The sequence below is a fragment of the Oncorhynchus keta genome, chromosome 17 (genome assembly GCF_023373465.1).
Source record: "Oncorhynchus keta strain PuntledgeMale-10-30-2019 chromosome 17, Oket_V2, whole genome shotgun sequence".
Classification (NCBI taxonomy): Eukaryota; Metazoa; Chordata; class Actinopteri; order Salmoniformes; family Salmonidae; genus Oncorhynchus; species Oncorhynchus keta.
In genome coordinates this window covers 51104137-51128713 of record NC_068437.1, presented here as the reverse complement: position 1 = coordinate 51128713, position 24577 = coordinate 51104137, and the positions used below count along the sequence as shown (strand labels likewise).

At 41.7% G+C, this 24577-nt stretch overlaps 1 protein-coding gene across 3 annotated transcripts; it reads right to left on the bottom strand.

Moving 5' to 3' along the window:
* Nucleotides 1–127: 127 nt before the first annotated feature.
* Nucleotides 128–24334, bottom strand: zgc:136858 (uncharacterized protein LOC678543 homolog). Of its 3 annotated transcripts, none has more exons than XM_052466356.1 (20): nt 24188–24334; nt 12609–12694; nt 12387–12475; nt 8416–8530; nt 7908–8082; nt 7697–7808; nt 6795–6901; nt 6291–6417; nt 5990–6110; nt 5131–5216; nt 4776–4915; nt 4567–4626; nt 4401–4464; nt 2595–2689; nt 2251–2379; nt 1746–1860; nt 1350–1487; nt 899–1065; nt 725–807; nt 128–640 (listed from the first exon to the last, which is right to left on the bottom strand). In XM_052466356.1, exons 2-20 carry the CDS (start codon nt 12617–12619, stop codon nt 439–441), a joined length of 2136 nt encoding a protein of 711 aa, XP_052322316.1. In that variant the 5' UTR covers nt 12620–12694; nt 24188–24334; the 3' UTR covers nt 128–438. The 3 variants fall into 3 exon arrangements, with proteins under 3 accessions (XP_052322316.1, XP_052322317.1, XP_052322313.1); XM_052466357.1 differs by lacking the exon at nt 24188–24334 and adding an exon at nt 22048–22071; XM_052466353.1 differs by lacking the exon at nt 12609–12694.
* Between the last annotated feature and the right edge of the window lie 243 nt (nt 24335–24577).

Here is a 24577-nt window from a genome sequence, read left to right as displayed (position 1 = left end):
GTACGTACTGCGGCGGCGCAGAAGGTTATCAACAGTGCATTGTGGGAAATATAGTTAATTGTATTTTCAGTCAACATACCTATGATAGGCCTAGGATAGGGCATTTGAAATACAGTAGTTTAGTAAGTCGAAGCATTAAAGTACTTTATTGAAAATTATGACAAAATGTATACAAATTAACAGCATCAGGGTGTCAAACAATTACATAATGGAAAGCTAGACAGTCAGGAAGCATAATAAATTCCCAAAACGATGGACAATATTTAGCAAATTTTGACAGCGATGAAATATAACCAATTTTCAGTGCAGCTCTCTGGACCTCGATGAAGACCAAATGCAGCCCATTGGATAAAATGAGTTTGACACCCCTGAACTAAACATTGAAAAGTTATGTTGATGGTTGAACAGGATAATAACATAATAGTAATGGATCTTTCTTCATTCCTCCATCCACAGGAGGTTGGGTTGAGGCCACGATTGGGGTGGTTGGAACTTGTTTGGGTCCACAGAGTCTGTGGTCAGAGTGGTGCAGACGGGATGTGGGGAGGCCAGTGACAGGCGTGCTGCCAGGAGCCCCATCCTAACACAGCTGTGAGTGTCTCTGCTCTGGAACATACCAGCCAATATCCCACCTGCAAGACTAAGGAGGGAAGAGAGGGGTGTGTGGGAAACCAACATTCACCTATGGAGATTTGTTTTTTTTTATCCCTAGATAGCTACCGACCTATCTCCGGCTCCTGAGACATTCACAATTTCGGCTGCGGTCTGAGCCAGAGCAGAGTAGTGGACGGCACATAGCCGACCCTTCTGGAAAACAAAAAAACATCATCACCATAATGTTCGGAGATATAACACATATATATATATATATACACACACACACATAGTATCATCTTACCCTTGTTCCTCTCCTAGGCTGCAGGTCTACAGACCCAGCGTTATGTTCTCCACACAGCAGCACTCCCATGGCCCCCAGGGTGACCACCACACACTGCAGGTGGTCCAGCAGGGGGCGTGCGAGAGCCATGGCACAGCTTAGCACTTCCTCCACAGAGCTCGGCAGCACTGACACCACAAGACAAGATCTCATCCTCATTAATCAGACAGGAGTTAGTGCATGATGATGAGCTTTCAAACAAAGACTTCATAGTGTGTGCATTACCTATTATACTAGCCCGGACTCAAATCTGTTTGTGATGTCTTGCGAAGTGTCAACTCCTATGGTCACTGTTACACCAAGCATAGGAGTTGGCTCCACAGCACAAAGATAGCTGTGTCCAGGCTAATTACATATTATATACAGTAGGCTCCAGAAATGATCTCAGTGCAGGAATGACTGATTATCATACCTGCAGGTGTCAGGAGGCCCAATGCCTTGTTCATGGTACACAGCTCAGCCAGGTTGGGGGAGGTGTAGGCCAGGGCTTTCCAGCTGTCTGACAGGAAAGGCTTGCAGGCCTTGTCACAATCAGTTGGCTCATACCACACTGCAACACAAGTTTATCACATCAGGGTCTGTATTCATATAGCGTCTCAGAGAGGGGGTGCTGATATAGGATCGTTTTGCCTTTTTAGATCATAATGAAAAAGATGACATGGGGAGGGAGGACCTGATCCTAGATCAGCACTCCCACACAGATTCTTTGTGAATATGGGCCCTGATCACACAGCGATGCACTGATGGTAAGAAAATGGTGATGGATCACTATTGATGACTGTCAAAGCGTTCAGCTCTATATGCTAACCTGGCACTGCATGCTTCTTGGCGACAGAGCAAACATAGTTGATGGTGGAGATGGGTATATTGCCGTCCAAACACATGAGAGAGGCTGCTGAGAGCTTCTCCTCAAACTGGGACACCTGTATGTAGAGATGGGCAAAGTTGTTATTTTTCAGTGCTATTCTATAAAAAAACACAATAATGAACAAGAACATTAGATATGTGTACTTTTATGTGTAGTAAATCAGATTCTTTTTACAGTTTAAATGTAGATGAAGTACCTGCTTCAGAAATATTTATTTTTATTAAACCTTTATTTAACTAGGCAAGTCAGTTACATTTTCAATGGTGGCCTACCCCAGCCAAACTCGGACGAAGCTGGACCAATTGTGCGCCGCCCTATGGGACTCCCAATCACGGCTGGTTGTGATACAGCCCGTAATCGAACCAGGGTCTGTAGTGACCCCTTCAAGCCCTGAGATGCACTGCCTTAGACCGCTACGTCACTTGGGAGCCCCAGAAATACTCACATACTGCTCTGTGATTTGCTGGTGAATGTCCATGTCGCCTAATCCCAGACTCAGATCCCCGCTCTCAGTGATTACGGCACAATAAGTGGCGGTCCGCTGGTCCTTAAGCACAGCAAGACCACTGGTGTTCTAAAGGAAAATCAAAAGAGGAAAGAATGTCATGCCAGAATACTATGGGAGAGAGGGATTCATTCTGCTTTGCACATGGTCATAACATTCAGTTGTTACCACTTATTAAAGGGCTGATTTAGAGTTGAGATAAGTAACTCGCACAACTCTGATTTGAATGGAAACGTGCTGATCTCAACTCAGAACACCTCTCTAAATCTTCTCCACATACATACCATGTGCCGACAGTAGTTCAGCACAGCATCACTGTGAGAGTCAGTTCCAATAGCTGAGATGAAGAGTGGTCTTTGGCCCATTCTGCTCAGAGAGTCTGGTGGGTAAAATATCACACAAAAGAAGTCAACATTAAACTGTTTCACTCAATGTAAAAGGTTCATTAACCTTTTTTTCCACATATAGGAGCTATGCAGACATAATTGCACATTATAAACTGGTGGTTTGAGCCCTGAATGCTGAAATCAAATCAAACTTTATTTGTCACATGCGCCAAATACAACAAGTGTAGACCTTACCGTGAAATGCTTACTTAGAAGCCCTTAACCAACAGTGCAGTTCAAGAAAGAGTTACGAAAATATTTACCAAGTAGACTAAAGTAAAAAATAATAAAAAGTAACACAGTAGGCGCAGTGGTCTCGGGCACTATATGTGCCACCAGAGACTCTGGGTTCGCGCCCAGGCTTTGTCGCAGCCGGCCGCGACCGGGAGGTCTGTGGGGCGATGCACAATTGGCCTAACGTCGTCCGGGTTAGGGAGGGTTTGGCCGGTAGGGATATCCTTGTCTCATCGCGCACTAGCAAATCCTGTGGAGGGCTGGGCGCAGTGCACGCTAACCAGGTCACCAGGTGCATGGTGTTTCCTCCGACACATTGGTGCAGCGTGGGGTCAATGTAAATAGTCTGGTAAATAGTCCGGTGGCCATTTGATTAATTGCTCAGCAGTCTTATGGCTTGGGGGTAGAAGCCTTTTGGACCTAGACTTGGCGCTCCGGTACCGCTTGCCGTGTGGTAGCAGAGAAAAACAGTCTATGACTTGGGTGACTGGAGTCTCTGACAATTTTTAGGGCTTTCCTCTGACACCGCCTAGTATATAGGTCCTGGATGGCAGGAATCTCGGCCCCAGTGATGTACTGGGCCGTTCTCACTACCCTCTGTAGCGCCTGATGCTATGCCAGGCGGTGACCCAACCGGTCAGGATGCTCTCGATGGTGCAGCTCTATAACTTTAAGGATCTGGGGACCCATGGCAAATGTTTTCAATCTCCTGAGGGAGAAAAGGTGTTGTCGTGCGCTCTTCACAACTGTGTTGGTGTGTGATAGTTCATTGGTGATGTGGACACCAAGGAACTTGAAACTCTCGACCCGCTCCACTACAACCCCGTCGATGTTAATGGGGGCCTGTTCGGCCCGTCTTTTCCTGTAGTCCATGATCATCTCCTTTGTCTTGCTTACATTGAGGGAGAGGTTGTTGTCCTGGCACCACACTGCCAGGTCTCTGACATCCTACCACTGTTGAGTCGTCAGCAAACTTAATGATGGTGTTGGAGTCGTGTTTAGCCATGCAGTCGTTGGTAAACGGGGAGTACAGGAGGGGACTAAGCACGCACCCCTGAGGGGCCCCAGTGTTGAGGATTAGCATGGCAGACGTGTTGATGCCTACCCTTACCACCTGGGGGCGGCCCATCAGGAAGTCCAGTATCCAGTTGCAGAGGAAGGTGTTTAGTCCCAGGGTCATTGACTTAGTGATGAGTTTAGTGGGCTCTACTGTGTTGTACGCCGAGCTGTATTCAATGAACAGCATTCTATGACAAAACATGTATTTGTACTGCTCTAATTACGTTGAGAACCAGTTTATAAACGCAATAAGGCACCTTGGGGGTTTGTGATATATGGCCAATATACCACGGCTAAAGGGCTGTGTCCAGGCACTCCGCCTTGAGTGGTGCATAAGAACAGCCCTTAGCCGTGGTATATTGGCCATATACTACAAACACCCGAGGTGCCTTATTGCTTTAAATAACTAACCAGCAAGGTTCTTTCCTACTCCACCAAATGACTGGCAGACACTTCCAGGATTCGTCTGTCCAAACTGTTGAGCAATCAAACAAACCCATGTGTCATTGACATCAATTGAATATTCCAGACATTCAGTAGTAGATGCTTGACATTAGCAGAGTTTGTGTGAACGTACCACTAGCTTGTCTGTTTTCCCCTTGGCAATAAAATCCACATTCACACCACCTATGACAACCTGGTGATGAAAGAGCCAGTGTTATTGTACACTAAGCATGTTACACACTGTCCATCAAGCTAAAGCTAGAGTAAGAAAAATGATGTGCTCTGCAAGACAAGAGTGATTGGTTCACGTCTATTGATGATGAACATATGACTAGTACTCACAATGTTTGGCTGAGAGTCCGAATCTTTCTCTCTCTCCTTTCCGTGAGGAGCAGGTGTCCAAGTCTTCTTCTGCATTCGTTCAGACAGTGCACAGGCTATCTGACTGCCTACCCTGGCATTATTATGAATGAGAGCGATATCTTTGGGAATATCAGATTAAGGGACCTTAATGTAATGATGATACAAACATTCAGTTATACATCGATAAAACAAGTTATAAAAACCACAATTATGTCAGATAATTATCATTTTTTAAAACATTTTCTTACACTAAGAATGACTCTGATATGATCCCTCCCTCTCTCTCTCTGCAGCGTGGTTTTCTCACACCACGTTATTGATCAGAGAAGGATACTAGCCTGGAGGGACTTTCCTCGGGTCAGTTCGTTGACCTTTTGAAGAACGAAGGGCGTCAAATCCCTTCCTCTGATACCTTTAACACTACAGGGGAAATACGTACGAAGGAAACAGAGAGTTAAATCGTGTGCCTGAGGTGAAATGCTGATATTTTTCTTGTCATATCAAGGCAACCAAACAGGAACTCTGATAAGCAACTTCCTGTGTTGTCAGTCATACAAGCGGCTATCTAGAGATCAGGAAATAACTGTTCAGAAAACTACACTGCTGGTGTAGACAGACCATGAAAAGTTCTCAATAAATAGGGCCTTATAGAAATACCTTAGTAGGCTAAAAAAACATGAGCTGGCGCACACCCAGAAAAATGTGTTTGTGTGGAGGTACTGACTAACGGCGAATAAACTATAAACTATGAAAATAAAGAAAGTCGCACACTCCATATATAAACACCCAGAAATGTAATGGGTATTTACCAGTAGGCAACATACATATCCAAAAACATGTATTGGGGATTATAAACTGGGTGGGTCAAGCCCTGAATGGTGATTGGCTGACAGCCGTAGTATATCAGGCCATATACCACGGGTATGACAAAACATTTATTTTTACTGCTCTAGTTACATTGGTAACCCGTTTTTTAATAGCAACAAGGCACCTAGGGGGTTTGTGGTATACGGCCAATATACCACGGCTAAGGGCTGTGTCCAGGCACTCCGCGTTGTGTCGTGCTTAACGAATAGCCGTTAGTCGTGGTATATTGGCCATATACCACACCTCCTCGGGCCTTATTGCTTAATTCAACCTCAGTCAAGTCAGGTGGAGAGATAATATTATGTTACAATGCAATGTTTCCTTACTTAGCCTCTGCCAGTGCAGCCTGTATAGCGTTCTCAATCTGTTCTCCAGCTGCTGCATGCTCATAAGGGATGGGCACAGCCAGCAGCAGGCCACTCTGTAGACCCAGGGACAGGTTACCCGCTGTAGGCCAGGGGAAAGAGACAGGTATAGTACATTATGATGCAGTCACAATACATTGTAAGATTTGTCATAAGCATGATATCTTATAATCATGCCTAGATTATCAGCTCAGAAATAACAGCAATTTCGAGTCAGTTGGAAAATGTTGCTACTCAGACATAAAATATTGAGCTGCGTCACCAATGAGATCTGCAGCCTCCTCAGCATTGTTGACATGGTAAGGGGAGGTAAACCCACTTTGTGGAGAAAAGAAAGCGGGGAAATTCATGGAGGTCCCAAATGTGGCGACACACACACCCTGTGTCTCCTGAAGAAAACACAATTATTACTCATTATTTGCGATGTAATGGAATCTCTTGCAATGGAATATCTTGCAATGGAATCTCTTACAATGGAATCTCTTGCAATGGAATCTCTTGCAATGGAATTTTCTGGAATGGAATCTCTTGCAATGAAATCTCTTACAATGGAATCTCTTGCAATGGAATCTCTTGCAATGGAATTTTCTGGAATGGAATCTCTTGCAATGGAATCTCTTGCAATGGAATCTCTTACAATGGAATCTCTTACAATGGAATCTCTTGCAATGGAATCTCTTGCAATGGAATCTCTTGCAATGGAATCTCTTACAATGGAATCTCTGCATTTGTCCATGTATAAAACCATCTAGCAATAACCACTAACCAAGTACTCCAGGGTGCGGCCAATGTCGAGAATGGACTTCACTCCAGCTGAGACCACAGCAATGGGAGTCCTGCCTAGCTCTGTCAGATCTGCACTGATATCCATACCTGAGAAGATGGTCAGTTAACAATTTCAATACATTTTGTTGTTTTCTATTTCTGTATCCTAAACATGAAGTCTCCCTGCTGTGTAATTTCACTGAGGCTACAGTAGCATCCAACCAATAACATTTCACTGAGGCTACAGTAACGTCCAACCAATAACATTTCACTGAGGCTACAGTAGCATCCAACCAATAACATTTCACTGAGGCTACAGTAACGTCCAACCAATAACATTTCACTGAGGCTACAGTAGCATCCAACCAATAACATTTCACTGAGGCTACAGTAGGTTCCAACCAATAACATTTCACTGAGTCTACAGTAGGTTCCAACCAATAACATTTCACTGAGTCTACAGTAGGTTCCAACCAATAACATTTCACTGAGTCTACAGTAGGTTCCAACCAATAACATTTCACTGAGTCTACAGTAGGTTCCAACCAATAACATTTCACTGAGGCTACAGTAGCATCCAACCAATAACATTTCACTGAGTCTACAGTAGGTTCCAACCAATAACATTTCACTGAGTCTACAGTAGGTTCCAACCAATAACATTTCACTGAGTCTACAGTAGGTTCCAACCAATAACATTTCACTGAGTCTACAGTAGGTTCCAACCAATTACATTTCACTGAGTCTACAGTAGGTTCCAACCAATTACATTTCACTGAGTCTACAGTAGGTTCCAACCAATAACATTTCACTGAGTCTACAGTAGCATCCAACCAATAACATTTCACTGAGTCTACAGTAGGTTCCAACCAATTACATTTCACTTTGGGATATTGTACTTACTATTCTCTCCATCTCGGTGCACTCCTCCAACACCCCCAGTGACAAAGACATGGATACCGGCTCTGTGTGCTGCTATCATGGTGCCTGAAACCGTAGTGCCACCACAGAGACCCTGGAGAACACACACACACCGGTAAGCAAGGTATTCAATCTGAATAAGACTGAATGGAGTGGCTTTTCAGTTGTTTGTCCAACCTTGACAGGTGCTCACCTTGCTGATGGCGTAGGGCAGGTCTCGGCGGGAAACTTTCAGCGACGTCTTACTCCGTGCTAGGTAGTCCAGTTGTTCTGAAGACAACCCCACATGAACCCTCCCCTGGAGCAGCCCAACAGTGGCAGGAATGGCTCCCTCTGTCCTTACTATGGCTTCTACCGCTTTGGCTGTGCTGAATGAAGAAAAACAGTGACTGTTGAAAGCAGTAACTTCTAATACTGAATTAAGGGCGCAGGTAATCTAGTGGTTAAGAGCGTTTGGCCAGTAACCTGAAAGGTTGCTGGTTCGATTCCCTGAGCCAACTAAGTGAAACATCTGGTGATGTGCCCTTGAGCAAGGCACTAATTTCTCCTGTAATTCTCTCTGGATAAGAGCGTCTGCTAAATGAGGTAGGTACATGTAAGGTCGCTAGAATAAATAAACTTGATAGCATGGATTATATTTTATATCAGGGACTTCCTGTCTAACAAAGTCCTTCCCATGTTGACATCTTTGCAGCACATACCTCAGGTTGTGTGGGTATGGCATGCCATGGGTGATGATGGTGCTCTCTAGTGCCACCACTGCTCTGTTTTCTGCCAATGCCTGGGACACTGCCGGGTGGACAAGGAAGAGACCATCTGGAGGGGAGGGGGATACTTTTTTAGAAATATAAAGAATATAAATATTTGAATCCGACTTCAATACTACAATGAGGGTAAGTTCAAAGTCAAGTCTTTTAATATTTTTTTCATTATTATAGCAGGGGCTGACATGACCATTTTCATTATTATAGCAGGGGCGACATGACCATTTTCATTATTATAGCAGGGGCTGACATGACCATTTTCATTATTATAGCAGGGGCTGACATGACCATTTTCATTATTATAGCAGGGGCTGACATGACCATTTTCATTATTATAGCAGGGGCTGACATTACCATTTTCATTATTATAGCAGGGGCTGACATGACCATTTTCATTATTATAGCAGGGGCTGACATGACCATTTTCATTATTATAGCATGACCATTTTCATGACATGACCATTTTCATTATTATAGCAGGGGCTGACATGACCATTTTCATTATTATAGCAGGGGCTGACATGACCATTTTCATTATTATAGCAGGGGCTGACATGACATTTTCATTTTTCATGACCATTTTCATTATTATAGCAGGGGCTGACATGACCATTTTCATTATTATAGCAGGGGCTGACATGACCATTTTCATTATTATAGCAGGGGCTGACATGACCATTTTCATTATTATAGCAGGGGCTGACATGACCATTTTCATTATTATAGCAGGGGCTGACATGACCATTTTCATTATTATAGCAGGGGCTGACATGACCATTTTCATTATTATAGCAGGGGCTGACATGACCATTTTCATTATTATAGCAGGGGCTGACATGACCATTTTCATTATTATAGCAGGGGCTGACATGACCATTTTCATTATTATAGCAGGGGCTGACATGACCATTTTCATTATTATAGCAGGGGCTGACATGACCATTTTCATTATTATAGCAGGGGCTGACATGACCATTTTCATTATTATAGCAGGGGCTGACATGACCATTTTCATTATTATAGCAGGGGCTGACATTACCATTTTCATTATTATAGCAGGGGCTGACATGACCATTTTCATTATTATAGCAGGGGCTGACATGACCATTTTCATTATTATAGCAGGGGCTGACATGACCATTTTCATTATTATAGCAGGGGCTGACATTACCATTTTCATTATTATAGCAGGGGCTGACATTACCATTTTCATTATTATAGCAGGGGCTGACATGACCATTTTCATTATTATAGCAGGGGCTGACATTACCATTTTCATTATTATAGCAGGGGCTGACATTACCATTTTCATTATTATAGCAGGGGCTGACATTACCATTTTCATTATTATAGCAGGGGCTGACATGACCATTTTCATTATTATAGCAGGGGCTGACATTACCATTTTCATTATTATAGCAGGGGCTGACATGACCATTTTCATTATTATAGCAGGGGCTGACATGACCATTTTCATTATTATAGCAGGGGCTGACATGACCATTTTCATTATTATAGCAGGGGCTGACATGACCATTTTCATTATTATAGCAGGGGCTGGCAGGGGCTGACATTACCATTTTCATTATTATAGCAGGGGCTGACATTACCATTTTCATTATTATAGCAGGGGCTGACATGACCATTTTCATTATTATAGCAGGGGCTGACATGACCATTTTCATTATTATAGCAGGGCTGACATTACCATTTTCATTATTATAGCAGGGCTGACATTACCATTTTCATTATTATTTTCATTTTCATTTATAGCAGGGGCTGACATGACCATTTTCATTATTATAGCAGGGGCTGACATGACCATTTTCATTATTATAGCAGGGGCTGACATTACCATTTTCATTATTATAGCAGGGGCTGACATTACCATTTTCATTATTATAGCAGGGGCTGACATTACCATTTTCATTATTATAGCAGGGGCTGACATGACCAGGGGCTTTTCATTATTATAGCAGGGGCTGACATTACCATTTTCATTATTATAGCAGGGGCTGACATTACCATTTTCATTATTATAGCAGGGGCTGACATGACCATTTTCATTATTATAGCAGGGGCTGACATTACCATTTTCATTATTATAGCAGGGGCTGACATGACCATTTTCATTATTATAGCAGGGGCTGACATTACCATTTTCATTATTATAGCAGGGGCTGACATGACCATTTTCATTATTATAGCAGGGGCTGACATGACCATTTTCATTATTATAGCAGGGGCTGACATTACCATTTTCATTATTATGGGGCACATGACCATTTTCATTATTATAGCAGGGGCTGACATGACCATTTTCATTATTATAGCAGGGGCTGACATGACCATTTTCATTATTATAGCAGGGGCTGACATGACCATTTTCATTATTATAGCAGGGGCTGATTTTCATTATTATGACCATTTTCATTATTATAGCAGGGGCTGACATGACCATTTTCATTATTATAGCAGGGGCTGACATTACCATTTTCATTATTATAGCAGGGGCTGACATGACCATTTTCATTATTATAGCAGGGGCTGACATGACCATTTTCATTATTATAGCAGGGGCTGACATTACCATTTTCATTATTATAGCAGGGGCTGACATGACCATTTTCATTATTATAGCAGGGGCTGACATGACCATTTTCATTATTATAGCAGGGGCTGACATGACCATTTTCATTATTATAGCAGGGGCTGACATGACCATTTTCATTATTATAGCAGGGGCTGACATGACCATTTTCATTATTATAGCAGGGGCTGACATGACCATTTTCATTATTATAGCAGGGGCTGACATTACCATTTTCATTATTATAGCAGGGGCTGACATGACCATTTTCATTATTATAGCAGGGGCTGACATGACCATTTTCATTATTATAGCAGGGGCTGACATTACCATTTTCATTATTATAGCAGGGGCTGACATGACCATTTTCATTATTATAGCAGGGGCTGACATGACCATTTTCATTATTATAGCAGGGGCTGACATGACCATTTTCATTATTATAGCAGGGGCTGACATGACCATTTTCATTATTATAGCAGGGGCTGACATGACCATTTTCATTATTATAGCAGGGGCTGACATGACCATTTTCATTATTATAGCAGGGGCTGACATGACCATTTTCATTATTATAGCAGGGGCTGACATGACCATTTTCATTTAGCATTATATTATAGCAGGGGCTGACATGACCATTTTCATTATTATAGCAGGGGCTGACATGACCATTTTCATTATTATAGCAGGGGCTGACATGACCATTTTCATTATTATAGCAGGGGCTGACATGACCATTTTCATTATTATAGCAGGGGCTGACATGACCATTTTCATTATTATAGCAGGGGCTGACATGACCATTTTCATTATTATAGCAGGGGCTGACATGACCATTTTCATTATTATAGCAGGGGCTGACATGACCATTTTCATTATTATAGCAGGGGCTGACATGACCATTTTCAGGGGCTGACATGACCATTTTCATTATTATAGCAGGGGCTGACATGACCATTTTCATTATTATAGCAGGGGCTGACATTACCATTTTCATTATTATAGCAGGGGCTGACATGACCATTTTCATTATTATAGCAGGGGCTGACATTACCATTTTCATTATTATAGCAGGGGCTGACATTACCATTTTCATTATTATAGCAGGGGCTGACATTACCATTTTCATTATTATAGCAGGGGCTGACATTACCATTTTCATTATTATAGCAGGGGCTGACATTACCATTTTCATTATTATAGCAGGGTCTGACATTACCATTTTCATTATTATAGCAGTGGCTGACATTACCATTTTCATTATTATAGCAGGGGCTGACATTACCATTTTCATTATTATAGCAGGGGCTGACATTACCATTTTTGCATAATCTCCTGTGAAATGTTGTGATGCCGCGTTTTAAGAGTTGTGCAGAAACTTCCTTCAGCAACTTCAACTCAGAACATCTAAGGAAAACAATGACAGCAGAATAAACTGATCAGAATTCAAGAATAACATTTTAAAAACCAACAACCAAACTTTTGTCAAAATTGCATATCCAAGTTACAGAACAAAACGTAATCACAGGGAGTTAGTTACCTTAATTTCATGATGGAAAACAAAACAGATTTCTCAGCCTTGGATTCCCGGGCATCAAAAGCAGCAGTGAGTAGCCAACCAAGTCACTGCAAGGCACACACAATTCACCCATTAGGTAGATTTCCATGCTCTAGTTAGTTGGGATAAAGGACCCCCCCTCCTGTGGGGCACACAGCAGTAAATCGTAAATCTACACCCGGGAATATCAGTGCTGCCTGCAACATTGTGAAATAAGTGTTTTGTATTCTTATCCTGCTACATTCAAGAACTGATTCAAAATAAAGGTATACTTATTCATATTAAGTCATACTGGTAGAGAAAAACCCAGTCAATTGTAACTTAATAGAACTACTACTTTAAAAAATAATTGAGGAAAGGGCTCTGTCAAAGTTAGGGTCACATAATGTATAAAGTTCACACACAAAAAAGGCCTTATTACACATTATAAACTGGGTGGTTCAATCCCTGAATTCTGATTGGCTGACAGCCGTGGTATATCAGGCCCGATACCCCCATATGACAAAACATTTATTTGTACTGCTCTAATTACATTGGTAACCAGTTTATAATAGCTATATGGCACCTCAGGGGTTTGTGGTATGTGGCCAATATACCATGGCAAAGGGCGGTCTCCAGGCACTCTACCGTGCAAAAGAACAGCCCTTAGCCGTGGTATATTGGCCATATACCACACCTCCTCGGGCCTTACCCAGCAAACATGACTGAGCGGGGCCCCTTTGGGGCTGAGATGAGGCTGTGAAATCAGCCATCAGGAGGGTTTTAATGTGGCAGGGAAATCATTCCTTTACATTTTGGTTGTTTCATTTGTGATGCTCCAGCAAGATTATTCCATACAATAACATTAAGGGCCATTATGGGTACAGTGGGTGTGAGCTCTGCACTCAGGAAGGGGTCTATGTCGAGAATCATGACGTTCCGAGATAAACCAGCTACACTCCACACAGATCAGTTTGAGACAGGAAGATGACAATCACAATCTCCTGTTACCCTGTTGAACATAGGCATGGTCACAACGTTCATTATTGACTACATGCACCCTGTTTGTCTTAGAGTAACTGAGACTCGTCTCACACTAACAGAGGGTATAGTTGTGGGTGACTGTGTATAGTTGTGGGTGACTGTGTGGTGCTCACTGCAGAGTTGTCAGTGAGGTGGCCCTTCATCAATCCAACTCACCTGCAACTCACCTACGTATCAGCCTAGTCCTTGAGGTTCACGTCTAAACGTTTGGTTGCTGGAACCAAGGTCAAAAATGGGGATTGTGTTTACATTTTAGCCCCACAGTCAACCTCAGCTTTTTCTGATGTGAAAACAGCCTGAGAAACTAAACTGTCACTCTGTACATCAGCTGTGAGAGCTATACATGAGAATCATACATTCTGTATACTCTGTCCAGCAGCTGATGTATTTGTAATTGTGTGGTGTGGTGTGTCTCTGTATATTTAAACCATTAAAATGTTAATGTTATCTTAATGAAATGTCAGTGTTGTGCATGTTGAAGTTGTAAACTCACTTTGAAAGCATACTTTCTTAATTGAAAATTGTATTGTATTGTATTTACTTGATATTAACCTAAGACTCCATTCAGATGCTGAGGTACTTACAGTTGAAGTCAGAAGTTTACATACACTTAGAATGGAGTCATTGAAACTCGTTTTTCAACCACTCCACATTTCTTGCTAAACTATAGTTTTTCCAACAATTGTTAACAGACAGATTATTTAACTTATAATTCACTATATCACAATTCCAGTGGGTCAGAGGTTTACATACACTAAGTTGACTGTGCCTTTAAACAGCTTGGAAAATGACTTTAGAAGATTCTGATAGGCTTATTGACATCATGTGAGTCAATTGGAGGTGTACCTGTGGATGTATTTCAAGGCCTACCTTCAAACTCAGTGCCTCTTTGCTTGACATCATGGGAAAACCAAGACCTCTACAATTTCCTCAGAAAAATTGAAGACCTCCACAAGTCTGGTTCATCCATGAGAGCAATTTCCAAACCCATGAAGGTACCACATTCATCTGTACAAACAATAGTGCGCAAGTATAAACACCATGGGACCACGCAGCCGTCATACCGCTCAGGAAGGAGACGCCTAGAGATAAACGTACTTTAGTACGAAAAGTGCCAATCAATCCCAGAAAAACAGCAAAGGATCTTGTGAAGATGCTGGAGGAAACCGGTACAAAAGTATCTATATCTACAGTAAAACAAGTCCTATATCGACATAACCTGAAAGGCTGCTCAGCCAAGAAGCCACTGCTCCAAAACTACCATAAAAAAAGCCAGACTACGGTTTGCAACTGCACATGGGGACAAAGATCGTACTTTTTGGAGAAATGTCCTCTGGTCTGATGAAACAGTAATAGAACTGTTTGGCCATAATGACCATCGTTATGTTTGGATCCGGCTGGTCGTTCGTTCTATTGGTTCGGTTGCCAGAGACGCGACCCAGTCGTTCAGTCTTTATATTCTGTACCCAGTCGTTCAGTCTTTATGTTCTGTACCCAGTCGTTCAGTCTTTATGTTCTGTACCCAGTCGTTCAGTCTATATGTTCTGTACCCAGTCGTTCAGTCTTTATGTTCTGTACCCAGTCGTTCAGTCTTTATGTTCTGTACCCAGTCGTTCAGTCTATATGTTCTGTACCCAGTCTATATGTTCTGTACCCAGTCGTTCAGTCTTTATGTACCCAGTTCAGTCTATATGTTCTATACCCAGTCGTTCAGTCTTTATGTTCTGTACCCAGTCGTTCAGTCTATATGTTCTGTACCCAGTCGTTCAGTCTATATGTTCTATACCCAGTCTATATGTTCTGTACCCAGTCGTTCAGTCTTTATGTTCTGTACCCAGTCGTTCAGTCTATATGTTCTGTACCCAGTCGTTCAGTCTATATGTTCTGTACCCAGTCGTTCAGTCTTTATGTTCTGTACCCAGTCGTTCAGTCTTTATGTTCTGTACCCAGTCGTTCAGTCTATATGTTCTGTACCCAGTCGTTCAGTCTTTATGTTCTGTACCCAGTCGTTCAGTCTTTATGTTCTGTACCCAGTCGTTCAGTCTTTATGTTCTGTACCCAGTCTATATGTTTACCCAGTCGTTCAGTCTATATGTTCTATACCCAGTCGTTCAGTCTTTATGTTCTGTGTTCAGTCTTTATATGTTCTGTACCCAGTCGTTCAGTCTATATGTTCTATACCCAGTCGTTCAGTCTTTATGTTCTGTACCCAGTCTATATGTTCTATACCCAGTCGTTCAATCTTTATGTTCTATACCCAGTCTTTATGTTCTGTACCCAGTCGTTCAGTCTATATGTTCTATACCCAGTCGTTCAGTCTTTATGTTCTATACCCAGTCTATATGTTCTATACCCAGTCGTTCAGTCTTTATGTTCTGTACCCAGTCTATATGTTCTGTACCCAGTCGTTCAGTCTTTATGTTCTGTACCCAGTCGTTCAGTCTTTATGTTCTGTACCCAGTCGTTCAGTCTATATGTTCTGTACCCAGTCGTTCAGTCTATATGTTCTGTACCCAGTCGTTCAGTCTATATGTTCTGTACCCCCAGTCTATATGTTCTGTCAGTCTATATGTTCTGTACCCAGTCGTTCAGTTTATATGTTCTGTACCCAGTCGTTCAGTCTTTATGTTCTGTACCCAGTCGTTCAGTCTATATGTTCTGTACTCAGTCGTTCAGTCTTTATGTTCTGTACCCAGTCGTTCAGTCTATATGTTCTGTACTTAGTCGTTCAGTCTTTATGTTCTGTAGCCAGTCGTTCAGTCTATATGTTCTGTACCCAGTCTATATGTTCTGTACCCAGTCGTTCAGTCTTTATGTTCTGTACCCAGTCGTTCAGTCTATATGTTCTGTACCCAGTCGTTCAGTCTTTATGTTCTGTACCCAGTCGTTCAGTCTATATGTTCTGTACCCAGTCGTTCAGTCTTTATGTTCTGTACCCAGTCGTTCAGTCTTTATGTTCTGTACCCAGTCGTTCAGTCTATATGTTCTGTACTCAGTCGTTCAGTCTTTATGTTCTGTACCCAGTCGTTCAGTCTATATGTTCTGTACCCAGTCGTTCAGTCTTTATGTTCTGTACCCAGTCGTTCAGTCTTTATGTTCTGTACCCAGTCGTTCAGTCTTTATGTTCTGTACCCAGTCGTTCAGTCTATATGTTCTGTACTCAGTCTGTACCCAGTCTTATGTTCTCGTTCAGTCTTTATGTTCTGTACCCAGTCGTTCAGTCTATATGTTCTGTACTCAGTCGTTCAGTCTTTATGTTCTGTACCCAGTCGTTCAGTCTTTATGTTCTGTACCCAGTCGTTCAATCTTTATGTTCTGTACCCAGTCGTTCAGTCTTTATGTTCTGTACCCAGTCGTTCAGTCTATATGTTCTGTACCCAGTCGTTCAGTCTTTATGTTCTGTACCCAGTCGTTCAGTCTATATGTTCTATACCCAGTCGTTCAGTCTATATGTTCTGTACCCAGTCGTTCAGTCTTTATGTTCTGTACCCAGTCGTTCAGTCTATATGTTCTGTACCCAGTCGTTCAGTCTATATGTTCTATACCCAGTCGTTCAGTCTATATGTTCTGTACCCAGTCGTTCAGTCTTTATGTTCTGTACCCAGTCGTTCAGTCTTTATGTTCTGTACCCAGTCTTTATGTTCTGTACCCAGTCGTTCAATCTTTATGTTCTGTACCCAGTCGTTCAGTCTATATGTTCTGTACCCAGTCTATATGTTCTGTACCCAGTCGTTCAGTCTTTATGTTCTGTACCCAGTCGTTCAGTCTTTATGTTCTGTACCCAGTCGTTCAGTCTTTATTTTCTGTACCCAGTCTTTATGTTCTGTACCCAGTCTATATGTTCTGTACCCAGTCGTTCAGTCTTTATGTTCTGTACCCAGTCGTTCAGTCTTTATGTTCTGTACCCAGTCGTTCAGTCTTTATGTTCTGTACCCAGTCGTTCAGTCTTTATGTTCTGTACCCAGTCGTTCAGTCTATATGTTCTGTACCCAGTCGTTCAGTCTTATGTTCTATACCCAGTCTTTATGTTCTGTACCCAGTCGTTCAGTCTATATGTTCTGTACCCAGTCGTTCAGTCTATATGTTCTATACCCAGTCGTTCAGTCTTTATGTTCTGTACCCAGTCGTTCTTCAGTCTATATGTTCTGTACCCAGTCGTTCAGTCTTTATGTTCTGTACCCAGTCGTTCAGTCTATATGTTCTGTACCCAGTCGTTCAGTCTTTATGTTCTGTACCCAGTCGTTCAGTCTTTATGTTCTGTACCCAGTCGTTCAGTCTTTATGTTCTGTACCCAGTCTTTATGTTCTGTACCCAGTCTATATGTTCTGTACCCAGTCGTTCAGTCTATATGTTCTGTACCCAGTCGTTCAGTCTTTATGTTCTGTACCCAGTCGTTCAGTCTCTATGTTCCGTACCCAGATGTTCAGTCTATATGTTCTGTACCCAGTCGTTCAGTCTATATGTTCTGTACCCAGTCGTTCAGTCTATATGTTCTGTACCCAGATGTTCAGTCTATATGTTCTGTACCCAGTCGTTCAGTCTATATGTTCTGTACCCAGTCGTTCAGTCTTTATGTTCTGTACCCAGTCGTTCAGTCTTTATGTTCTGTACCCAGTCGTTCAGTCTATATGTTCTATACCCAGTCGTTCAGTCTATATGTTCTATACCCAGTCGTTCAGTCTTTATGTTCTGTACCCAGTCTATATGTTCTGTACCCAGTCGTTCAGTCTATATGTTCTATACCCAGTCGTTCAGTCTTTATGTTCTGTACCCAGTCTATATGTTCTATACCCAGTCGTTCAATCTTTATGTTCTATACCCAGTCTTTATGTTCTGTACCCAGTCGTTCAGTCTATATGTTCTATACCCAGTCGTTCAGTCTTTATGTTCTATACCCAGTCTATATGTTCTATACCCAGTCGTTCAGTCTTTATGTTCTGTACCCAGTCTATATGTTCTGTACCCAGTCGTTCAGTCTTTATGTTCTGTACCCAGTCGTTCAGTCTTTATGTTCTGTACCCAGTCGTTCAGTCTATATGTTCTGTACTCAGTCGTTCAGTCTTTATGTTCTGTACCCAGTCGTTCAGTCTATATGTTCTGTACCCAGTCGTTCAGTCTATATGTTCTGTACCCAGTCGTTCAGTCTATATGTTCTGTACCCAGTCGTTCAGTCTTTATGTTCTGTACCCAGTCGTTCAGTCTATATGTTCTGTACTCAGTCGTTCAGTCTTTATGTTCTGTACCCAGTCGTTCAGTCTATATGTTCTGTACTCAGTCGTTCAGTCTTTATGTTCTGTAGCCAGTCGTTCAGTCTATATGTTCTGTACCCAGTCTATATGTTCTGTACCCAGTCGTTCAGTCTTTATGTTCTGTACCCAGTCGTTCAGTCTTTATGTTCTGTACCCAGTCGTTCAGTCTTTATGTTCTGTACCCAGTCGTTCAGTCTATATGTTCTGTACCCAGTCGTTCAGTCTTTATGTTCTGTACCCAGTCGTTCAGTCTTTATGTTCTGTACCCAGTCGTTCAGTCTTTATGTTCTGTACCCAGTCGTTCAGTCTTTATGTTCTGTACCCAGTCGTTCAGTCTATATGTTCTGTACCCAGTCGTTCAGTCTTTATGTTCTGTACCCAGTCGTTCAGTCTTTATGTTCTGTACCCAGTCGTTCAGTCTTTATGTTCTGTACCCAGTCGTTCAGTCTATATGTTCTGTACTACCCAGTCGTTCAGTCAGTCGTTACCCAGTCTTTATGTTCTGTACCCAGTCGTTCAGTCTATATGTTCTGTACAGTCGTTCAGTCTATATGTTCTTCAGTCTTTATGTTCTGTACCCAGTCGTTCAGTCTTTATGTTCTGTACCCAGTCGTTCAGTCTTTATGTTCTTCAGTCGTTCAGTCTTTATGTTCTGTACCCAGTCGTTCAGTCTTTATGTTCTGTACCCAGTCGTTCAGTCTATATGTTCTGTACAGTCCAGTCTACCCAGTCTTTATGTTCTGTACCCAGTCGTCAGTCAGTCTACCCAGTCGTTCAGTCTTTATGTTCTATACCCAGTCGTTCAGTCTATATGTTCTGTACCCAGTCGTTCAGTCTTTATGTTCTGTACCCAGTCGTTCAGTCTATATGTTCTGTACCCAGTCGTTCAGTCTATATGTTCTATACCCAGTCGTTCAGTCTTTATGTTCTGTACCCAGTCGTTCAGTCTTTATGTTCTGTACCCAGTCGTTCAGTCTTTATGTTCTGTACCCAGTCTTTATGTTCTGTACCCAGTCGTTCAATCTTTATGTTCTGTACCCAGTCGTTCAGTCTATATGTTCTGTACCCAGTCTATATGTTCTGTACCCAGTCATTCAGTCTTTATGTTCTGTACCCAGTCGTTCAGTCTTTATGTTCTGTACCCAGTTCAGTCTTTATTTTCTGTACCCAGTCTTTATGTTCTGTACCCAGTCCCAGTCTATATGTTCTGTACCCAGTCTTTATGTTCTTCAGTCTTTATGTTCTGTACCCAGTCGTTCAGTCTTTATGTTCTGTACCCAGTCGTTCAGTCTTTATGTTCTGTACCCAGTCGTTCAGTCTATATGTTCTGTACCCAGTCGTTCAGTCTTTATGTTCTGTACCCAGTCGTTCAGTCTATATGTTCTATACCCAGTCTTTATGTTCTGTACCCAGTCGTTCAGTCTATATGTTCTGTACCCAGTCGTTCAGTCTATATGTTCTATACCCAGTCTTTATGTTCTGTACCCAGTCGTTCAGTCTATATGTTCTGTACCCAGTCGTTCAGTCTTTATGTTCTGTACCCAGTCGTTCAGTCTATATGTTCTATACCCAGTCTTTATGTTCTGTACCCAGTCGTTCAGTCTATATGTTCTGTACCCAGTCGTTCAGTCTATATGTTCTATACCCAGTCTTTATGTTCTGTACCCAGTCGTTCAGTCTATATGTTCTGTACCCAGTCGTTCAGTCTTTATGTTCTGTACCCAGTCGTTCAGTCTATATGTTCTGTACCCAGTCGTTCAGTCTTTATGTTCTGTACCCAGTCGTTCAGTCTTTATGTTCTGTACCCAGTCGTTCAGTCTTTATGTTCTGTACCCAGTCTTTATGTTCTGTACCCAGTCTATATGTTCTGTACCCAGTCGTTCAGTCTATATGTTCTGTACCCAGTCGTTCAGTCTTTATGTTCTGTACCCAGTCGTTCAGTCTATATGTTCTATACCCAGTCGTTCAGTCTATATGTTCTGTACCCAGTCGTTCAGTCTATATGTTCTGTACCCAGTCGTTCAGTCTTTATGTTCTGTACCCAGTCGTTCAGTCTATATGTTCTGTACCCAGTCGTTCAGTCTTTATGTTCTGTACCCAGTCTATATGTTCTGTATCCAGTCGTTCAGTCTATATGTTCTATACCCAGTCGTTCAGTCTATATGTTCTGTACCCAGTCGTTCAGTCTATATGTTCTGTACCCAGTCGTTCAGTCTATATGTTCTGTACCCAGTCTATATGTTCTGTACCCAGTCGTTCAGTCTATATGTTCTATACCCAGTCGTTCAGTCTATATGTTCTGTACCCAGTCGTTCAGTCTATATGTTCTGTACCCAGTCGTTCAGTCTTTATGTTCTGTACCCAGTCGTTCAGTCTATATGTTCTGTACCCAGTCGTTCAGTCTTTATGTTCTGTACCCAGTCGTTCAGTCTATATGTTCTATACCCAGTCGTTCAGTCTTTATGTTCTGTACCCAGTCGTTCAGTCTTTATGTTCTGTACCCAGTCGTTCAGTCTCTATGTTCCGTACCCAGTCGTTCAGTCTTTATGTTCTGTACCCAGTCGTTCAGTCCTTCTGTTCTGCATCTTTGTACACGACCCAAGCCGTTCGTTCTAAATGGTCCATTTCCATACTGGCTGGTAACGTTCCTATCACTTGCTTGTTAAGTCAACTACAGCTAATTTACAGTCATGTCAAACAGTTCAGCCAAAATAACGAAGTAGCTGTATATGTTTAAGCTGTTTTCTAGTTATATTTATTTTGATACATACATAACAATGGGCTAGTGATGCGCGATTTCACCTGGCATAGAAAATGTGCTCTCTCTTCAGGACACTTGTTCAATATCTAGCCAACAACACAGCTAACTCCTGAAAAGAGCCAATGCTAACTAGAGCAAATGCGCTAAAGCTAGTTAGAAACTTCCTTCAAACTGCACGCAGAGACATACAAATGGTATACACAAGTTAATCTGACTCTGGGGATGTAGATAACGGGTTTCATTGCCAAAATCCTTAAGTATGCCGTTATTATTCAAGGCATATTAATTAATTGATAACAACTAACATATTTGTATACATGGCACTAGGCATTCAATTTCCCATAATTCATATCAGCTCATTACCAACAATACTGCTCTTAATGCTTACCTTCTCCAGTGTGTGAGAAACCCAGGAATGAGAGACTTTTTCGCCAGAAAAGTGAGTGAACTTTGACCCTGCCATGCCTTTTGTTGACACAGTTTGCTTGCCTTTACCATGAGAACTCTGACCTGTATCTATTCACCCAGTTTCACCCAGTTTGAGTTTATGCAATTGGGAATTAACATGATATGAATAAGAAAACTATATCTTAAAATATATCCATTATTATCAATGCACACAGTTACACAATTTGCTAAGATAAGAGCTACTCTGGTATCAAAAAGTTGAAAATATAATGAAACACATGAGTAATTAAATAAAATATGGTTGATTCCATGCAAGCTCATTCTCCCTGCCTCTTTCACTAGGCCTACACAACACATTTTACACCAACAGGTTTCTGTGCCTGTCATGTGAGTGAGGAGAGACGGACCAAGGCTCAGCGGATGTTGAGTTCCACATATTTATTATAAAGTGAAACTTAACAAGAGCAAAACAAAATAAATCAATAAACTAAGACCGAAACGTGACTACGTGGTGCACATGCACAAACCACAAAACAATATCCCACAAATGCAGGTGGGGAAACAACCTACCTAAATATGATCCCCAATCAGAGGCAACGATAAACAGCTGCCTCTAATTGAGAACCATATTAGCACCCACATAAAAATATCTATACTAGATCACCCCCTGGTCACGCCCTGACCTACACCATAGAGAACTAAGGGCTCTCTATGATCAGGGCGTGACAGTGCCAATATACCACTCAACCAATAAACAAAACATACTGACTTGGGCACTTCAAAATCATGGGTTGTGTTTTCAACACCACAATAAATAGACTATGTCAATCTTGACAAATAGAAAATCAGTGGTGTTAAGTACTTAAGTAAAAATACCTTAAAGTACTACTTAAGTAGTATCTGTACTTTACTATTTATATTTTTGGCAACTTTTACTTTTAACTTTACTACATTCTGAAATAAAATAATGTACTTTAACTTTTTTTTTCACCCAAAAGTACTGGTTACATTTTTACAGGAAAATTCACACTTATCAAGAGAACATCCCCGGTCATCCCTACTGCATCTGATTTGGCAGACTCACTAAACACAAATGCTTTGTCTGTAAATCATAGCTGAGTGTTGGAGAGGGCCCCTGGCAATTCGGCAATAAAAATAAAATAAGACATGGTGCCGGCACAGCCACCCCTCGTAGCCTGGTTCCTCTCTAGGTTTCTTCCTAGGTTCCCGGCCTTTCTATGGAGTTTTTCCTAGCCACCGTGCTTCTACACCTGCATTGCTTGCTGTTTGGGGTTTTAGGCTGGGTTTCTGTACAGCACTTTGTGACATCAGCTGATGTAAGAAGGGCTTTATAAATACATTTGATTTGATTTGCCGTCTGGTTTGTTTAATATAAGGAATTTTTTATGATTTTTACTTTTGATACTCAAGCACATTTTAGCAATTCCATTTGCTTTTGATACTTAAGCATATTTAAAACCAATTACTTGGACTTTTACTCAAGTAGTATTTTACTGGGTGACTCACTTTTACTTGATTAAACTTTTGGGGTGTTTTTAAGCAGTTGTCTCTTTCAACTTATCAAATGGCAGCTGCACAGTTTGGATTGATTGATTTGATTTGTCAGTAAAAAAATAATAATACATAAATATATATGTACACAGTACAAATATTTTAAAAGTGACCGGGATTGCACAATAAAGGTGGGTAATGTAAACCAGCGAAAAAACACACTACTCTCCTCTGTGCCAAATAAAAAACTACACAACCATCCCCAAAACAAAAATAACATTTGACAACCCTCCCCTATTTTGGACCACTCCCCCACCCCAGTAAATATAAAACTGTCCCTTCTACAGAGTTACCCGATCAAATCTATTTGTCATATGCATATGATACAGTGTAGTGTACACAGTACAATGAAATGCTTACTTACTGAACACAGCAGGATAACGATAGAGTGAACTAAACACAGTGAGTCTCTATGAACACCTTATTGTTGTACTTGTTTTTCTTGCACAAACACTTGTCTTTTTTTAACTAGCACTGATTTTGGTGATAGCTGCTTCATTTAAGCTTTAGAACATGCAATGACTGTGATATGTGGTTGTCTTACCTACCTTAGTTGAATGCACTGACTATGAGTTGCTCTGGTTAAGAGCATTGGATAAATGACCAAAATGTTAAATGCCTTTAAACTGTATTGAGTTGCAGGTGGGTTTGAGAGTCGTTACTTCGTTCTGTCCAGGACACATTCCATGTTCCCCTCACTCCACAACTGAGAGCATTATGAGCTTCCCCCTCGACTGTTACACGTGCGCGGTCTTCACTCTCAAAAGGTCATAGGAAGACACCGTGCAACAGGGTCCACATATGCTTATGGTGGGGCCTGTAACGTTAGATGAGTTGCAGTATGTGACACTGACACCCTCTCATAGACCTCTCTTTGGTATGTCCCTGTTGACCCCATACAGACATTAGTTGAACCCGAGATGTCTTCAAGATGATGA

Bases quoted from the DNA above. Each gene is read 5' to 3' on its own strand.
- zgc:136858 (XM_052466353.1), bottom strand. From the start codon at position 24,231: ATGCTCTTAACCAGAGCAACTCATAGTCAGTGCATTCAACTAAG. The intron at 5,217-5,989 runs GTAAGGAAACAT...TTTCCCCTGTAG, and splicing joins GCTGCACTGGCAGAGGCTAA to TGTTAAAGGTATCAGAGGAA. The intron at 641-724 runs GTCGGTAGCTAT...TTCCCTCCTTAG, and splicing joins GTCTCAGGAGCCGGAGATAG to TCTTGCAGGTGGGATATTGG.